The following is a 6,488-nucleotide window of genomic DNA, read 5'->3' on the forward strand; positions in this document are numbered from 1 at the left end:
CACAATATTAGAAAGATTCATTCACAACACATTATTTCCATCTCTATTATTACTTTCCTTTTCTATATAAAAATTAAAAAAAATCATTATTATTATGCTCTTTATATCAAAGGGCAAAACCGTCTTTCAATATAATCAAATCCATTCTTGAACATGGTGTCCCACTATACCAAAACCATGAGCAAATCAGGAAACGGAAAAGGGTAAAACCGTCATTACAAAAGTCAAATAAAACATCTTAGTAATTCATATGCATATATATACATGTTTTGATTCTCGGAGAATTTCATAATCTTCTGCATGCGTTAAGATATTTATTTTCAGTGAAAAATTTGGGTATGGGAAAGAGTTTGTTTCAAGAATCTCTCAAAGCTCTGGAAGCTGATATTCAGTATGCTAATACACTGTATGTTTCTCTCTCTTTTTTTTCATCCAGTTTGTTAGGATTTTTGTTTCAATGAAAATTTAGCTTCAGAACCATGTAAAAATGTTTGTTTTTCTCATAATTTACAGATTAAAAATTGATTTTTTTTTCTGGGAACAATTTATGGTTATCTTGTGGTTTTAGGAGAATTTCAGGGTGTTTTTACATGTTTGTTTTCTTTTGTTGAAAGTAGCATGTTTGATTATGATATGATATGATATAGAAATCTTGTCCATGATGTGTTTGTTTTTGGGCTGAGTGAGGTGGAAATTTGATTTTTGAGATTATTTTTTTTCAATCTGTTTAGTGTTATATGTTTTTCAGGGCATTAGAGCATCCAAGGGATAAAGAAGGAGGATGCTTTCAGATGAGGCTATCTTACAGTCCTGTGGCTCCACTTTTTCTCTCTCTTGTTCAATGGACTGATTACCGGCTTGCTGGTGCTCTTGGTTTGCTCAGAATTCTAGTTTTTGTGGTATGTTTCATAAACCATATTTTATACATACATATTCAAATTTTATTTTTCTTTATTTGTCCTTAGTACACACTTCTGATGAAATGTGAGGCCGGTGTGAAACATGTGTCCCGTGTCTGAAATGTGTGCCAGGTGTCAAACGTGTCCGGTGTCCAGTGTCTCCGTGTCTGAAATGTGTGCCAGGTGTCAAACGTGTCCGGTGTCCAGTGTCTCTGTCTGAAAGGTGTGTTTCCGTGTCTGAAATGTGTGTCTGGTGTCCGTGTCTGAAATGTGTGAAATGTGTCTGATGTCTAACAAGCGTCCCCGTGTCTAAAATGTGTGCCCGACAAGTGTCTTGCGTCAAACATGTGTCTGACGCTATATGGATTGCATTTAATTAATTTATTTCTTCAAATATTTATTGGTGTTGACATGTTCGTATCAGGGTTGTAACAGGGTCGTATATCGGTGTCTGTTGTATATCAGTGTCTGTTGACATGTATCTTGTATCGGGGTTGTGCCTCAGTGTCTTGGCTGGTGTTTGATGCTGTGTCTGTGTTTGTCCGTGCGATTAAATAGCGGCTTAGCGGAACTATAGTACTGTAGTTCTTGGAGTATAAAACCTGCTGTTATTTTCTGCTATCCACAAATAACAAAATGGTCCTTCCATAATGTTCATGTTTGGGACTTATATTGGCATTATCTGTTTTTAGATAATTTTACAATGTTTTTTTCTACATTAATGCAGACATATGGAAATGGGAAAACTACTATTTCAATATATGAAAGGAAAGCAAGCATAAGACAATTTTATTGTAAGTTTAACGTTCTTAAACCTGAATGTATACTTATCTAGTTGCATTATGCCTATTTCTCTTTCAGGGTGTTTCAAGGATCCATTTTTATGTTCTTAATAATAATATAATCAACATATACTAAACATGATTTTTCTCTTTTGCTGATGATGAACAGCGGTTATATTTCCTGCTCTGTTGCAACTTCAGAAAGGCATCACAGATTTGGAAGAAAGGAAACAAAAAGAAGTATATGCTATTAGATACCAAAAGAAGACTGATAAAAAAGGTAGAAGAGAATCTGAAATTGACATTGAAAGAGAACAGGAATGTGGAGTTTGCTTGGAAGTGAAAGCTAAAGTTGTGCTGCCTAATTGTTGCCACCAAATGTGCTTTGAGTGTTACAGAGACTGGTACAATTCTTCATGCTTTCTCATCCATCTTAGATTCTTTCTAGTTATATTTCTATATCACACTGATTATATCTTTGACCTATGAAGCACAAACACTAACATAGACACAACATCGACACTGCTAATAATTTTAAAAAAAGAATAAATTAAATGTAATCATAAGTGTCAGTGTCGGTCTCCGTCGCACACACATTTTTCAGAGGTGTCAATGTCTGTTGGACACGCTTAATTTGATTTTTTGGTACATCAAAACAAGTTCTTATCTGACTTTCTGTGCATCATTTTGGTTAATGGAATTTCAATGTTGCCATTATGTTCTTGTTGATCACTTAAATGATGTCCATGATTGAGTATCTTTGATATCATTCAAAAAAAATCTTTTTATTGGTCTTTTTGAGGCAAGGATCCTGAATTCCCTATCCAACATTTTATTCACAAAAGTTATGAATTCAAAGATAGTTATCCATTATTTTAATTTGCTTTTACTTTATCAAAAGCTAGCCATCGCTTTTACGTTTTTCAACAATGGCCTTCCTCTTTGCACTTTAGAGATTGGTTTGAGATTTTTTTTTTAATATTCTCACTTTTAGCTATGAAATTTTTATCTTGTTTTCATTTTACTTCAAATAATAACGCATTTTGAACTGTATACACGCGTCAGACATTGGACTTCAAATAGTGACGCATCTTGAACACTAGACACGTGTTAGACACTAAACGGCAGATAGTAACGCATTTTGAAAATTAGACACGTGTTAGACACTAAACGGCAGATAGTAACGCATTTTGAAAATTAGACACGTGTTAGACATTGAACGTCAAATCATAACGCATCTTGAACACTAGACATGTGTTAGACATTGAACGGCAAATCATAACGCATCTTGAACACTAGACATGTGTCAGATATTGGACGCGCATAACACTAGACATGTGTCAGTTATTGGACGCAAAATAATATCACATCTTATACACTAGACATGTGTCAAAGATTGGGCACACTTTCAATTTAAATACTTTTTGAAATCACAAGGTGACAAGTTGCACCCCTCACCTACCCAAAGCTTTTTTACTTGTATTAGTTGACTTGACTGACACGTTAAGAGAATATTAAATACTAATTAGTTGCTAATTATGCCTACATTCATTGTATTAGACATAACAATGCTGTTTTTGTTTTTCAGGTGTCTTAGGTCTCAGTCTTGCCCCTTTTGCCGGGATAGCCTGAAGAGAGTAAACTCTGAGGACCTTTGGATTTACACAGACACAAGTGATATAGTTGATGTTGGAACAATTTTCAAAGAGAATTGTAAGATTCTGTTTCTTTACATAGAAAAGTTACCTCTTATTATTCCAGATCCCAGACATGTGTCCTATGATCCATTTTTTAGGTAGTGGTTTCAAATCTCTATATTGCCCTCTCATTGTACATGTAAATCCATTTGGATCATAATTAAAATGTATATATATATTCTATCTTTTCTTACTTTCAGCTTCAAGTTGATATAATTTATTTCCACAACCACAGGGGTATTTTGGTTATTCTGTTATATATTATATAATAATCTTCTTAGGATTGAGATGAAGAATTAAAAATAGTACAGTAACCTTATCCTTTAGCTATGGCAATTTAATTTAATTAATGTATTATCCATTAAGTGTACAAAATGACAATGATGGGAAAGGGACTGTATCACATTTATCTAATGTGTAGGCTCCATCCACTTGATAAGATTCCATCTTTTCATGATATTTTGATGCTTGTTTGAAAGATTGCTTAAACAAGAGGTAAAATGTCCATATCTTGATCCAATTTTGACTTTAATGCACTATTTTTTCCTTGTCTGCCTTGTGAATCCAACATGTCTCTTGGAAAATGGAGTAGAGATATTTTTCATTTCTTTGAACTTTCTTACTTTATTTTTAGATGTATATGATCAGTACTAAAATGTCACTTTTTTCTGTACCTTAGGTTATACTAATAGATGATGGGTAGGCCCAAATTTGCAATATTTTATTGTCTGCATTTACATTTAGTATTGCCTTGAAAATTGGATTATAACACCGTGTTTGGATTGATAAAATATAACAGATCAGAGTAGAATGAAATATAACGGAGTAAAATAGAATGAAGCGAAACGAGATATGAATCACACTCCATTGTTTGAATATTTAATTAAGAGTTTCATTTAATTGCTTACATTCTAAGGACGAATTGTTCGGGTTCTACTCAGATTCGATTCTTGGTGAAAACAAGGTTTGGCTAGTGAGTCGTCTCTATGAACCACAAAATCATCATCAATCAAAAAAATGTCTTCCTGTTTAAATTTCAGATTAAAATTCTGCTTGGCACAAATAATATCTGCTCTCAATGAAGGGGAAATTGATCTTTTTGGATTACTTGATCTTAGATTCAGATACTAGAATTTTAAAAAATAATAACATTTATATTTTGTTTTAGAAATAAAGAGAATTGGAACAAATAATTAATGCTAAACAAGGCCTACTTGTTTCTACATATTACAAAATATTAACATCTCAATATTAAACCAAACTATGATTGATTATCTTGTCGCATACGCATATAATCTCCATAAGATTGAGGATGATTTTCCTCATGATGAGCATAAGCATAGCCTCCATGGCTTGATATATCAAGGCCAGCAAGCTCATCAGCCACAGGAATTCTCAGCAACCTAAGTTTGTGCAAGCCATAGAACATAGGTCCCATAGTTATACTAACAAATCCAAAGATCACCAAAATCTCAACCACTTGAGCTCCAATCAATCCCCATCCACCTCCAAGTAGAAGACCATAGGGTCTTTTCACTGCCACTCCTGCATTATATGTTTGAACCACAAACTCCTCTTTGGCAAATAGCCCTGTAAACAACAATCCCCAAGTGCCACATCCACCATGTAATTGAGCTGCCTCTAATGGATCATCATAGTTCAGTTTTAGTGCTAATATGTTGAGCCCGATTAAAACCCAAGCCGAGACGAATCCACATAGAATAGCGGCCCATGGCTCGACAACTGAGCACCCGGACGTGATGGCAACAAACCCGCCAATCAAACCGTTGCATACATCCATTGCATCCCAGTGGCCAATCAATAATCGACGGCCGAACAATGTGACGATTCCCGCTGTTGAACCCGCCAATGTAGTTGTCACGGCCGTTCGACCTATCGATGTCCAATTACCTTCATCCAATGTGTTAGGGTAGGCCACGAGAATCTTGTCAAACGAGCCGGGGTTAAACCCGAACCAACCGAACCACAACAAAAACGTCCCCAGAACCACAAGTGCGGCATTATGACCGCGGAAAGGTACGGCCTTTCCATACGCATCAAACCGCCCGGCCCGTGGACCTTCTATAATAGACCCCCAAAGTCCAGCAATGGCACCAACCAAATGCACCACTCCACTCCCAGCAAAGTCAATGGCACCTGAGCCCAAGAACAAGTGACTTGAATTTGGACTAAGCCAACCACTAGATGACCAAACCCAATGGACCACAATTGGATACACAAAGCCAGTAAGGAAAAATGAAAAAACAAGATAAGCACTAAATTGTGTCCTCTCAGCTATGGACCCACTAGTTATACCTGCTACAGCTATTGCAAAAGCCCATTGGTAAAGAAAGAATCCATAGTCATAATTTTCATTTGGAATGTTAGCTAAAGCAAACAAATTTGTACCAATGAAAGGGTTGGAATTGCCATAAGCAAATGCAAAACCAAAAAGATAGAAAGAGATGCTACCTACCACAGCATCAACTACATTTGTAAGCATTATGTTCATAGCATTTTTGGCCCTGACAGAACCTGCACATATCATGGCAAATCCTAGCTGCATTACAAAAACTAAGTAAGCAGAGAAGAGAAGGTAAATTGTGTTGATAGAATAGGTGACACTTTGTTCCCATGAAACCTCCATGAGAGTTTGTTTGGTGATAAAAGGGAATAGGATGAAAGAGGAATAAAAGATTTGATAACATTTATATCAAAATATGTATGATGTATGGGAATATAAGATTTGATAGAATGTGTATGTGTGATGGTGGTAACTTTGAATGGTAGCTAGCTTGCTAGCAAGTAGTTGTAGTTGCACATACAAGTTGGTTAATGTTGAGTGGTTGTGCATTCTAATTCAACCATTTTTAGTGATAGATGGCAGATAGGCTTATCAAAATTGAGGTATATATTTAAACATGTCTTCAATAAACTTAGCCCTAGCGAGTGGCACTATGCCCACAATGGTATAGTAGGTAATAATTCTACACTACTTAGCAAGTTACAATTTTGAATTAGTGTTGGAAGAGATGTGTACATATACTTTTACATTAATAGCTCAAACAATTGATTGTCTCCTTTGAAGGATACTTAGTGTGTCATCCTAA

At 35.4% G+C, this 6,488-nt stretch overlaps 2 protein-coding genes across 2 annotated transcripts; one reads left to right on the forward strand and one right to left on the reverse strand.

The window, feature by feature from the left end:
• Positions 1-248: 248 nt before the first annotated feature.
• LOC131662208 (E3 ubiquitin-protein ligase AIRP2-like) lies at positions 249-4,574 on the forward strand. The gene is made up of 5 exons (XM_058931924.1): positions 249-406; positions 749-899; positions 1,627-1,693; positions 1,851-2,085; positions 3,270-4,574. The coding sequence occupies exons 1-5, from the start codon at positions 339-341 to the stop codon at positions 3,478-3,480; spliced, it is 732 nt and encodes a 243-aa protein (XP_058787907.1). The 5' UTR covers positions 249-338; the 3' UTR covers positions 3,481-4,574.
• On the reverse strand, positions 4,523-6,266 carry LOC131662205 (ammonium transporter 1 member 3-like). The gene has a single exon (XM_058931923.1). The coding sequence runs from the start codon at positions 6,023-6,025 to the stop codon at positions 4,640-4,642; it is 1,386 nt and encodes a 461-aa protein (XP_058787906.1). The 5' UTR covers positions 6,026-6,266; the 3' UTR covers positions 4,523-4,639.
• Between the last annotated feature and the right edge of the window lie 222 nt (positions 6,267-6,488).

The sequence above is a fragment of the Vicia villosa genome, linkage group LG3 (genome assembly GCF_029867415.1).
Source record: "Vicia villosa cultivar HV-30 ecotype Madison, WI linkage group LG3, Vvil1.0, whole genome shotgun sequence".
Classification (NCBI taxonomy): Eukaryota; Viridiplantae; Streptophyta; class Magnoliopsida; order Fabales; family Fabaceae; genus Vicia; species Vicia villosa.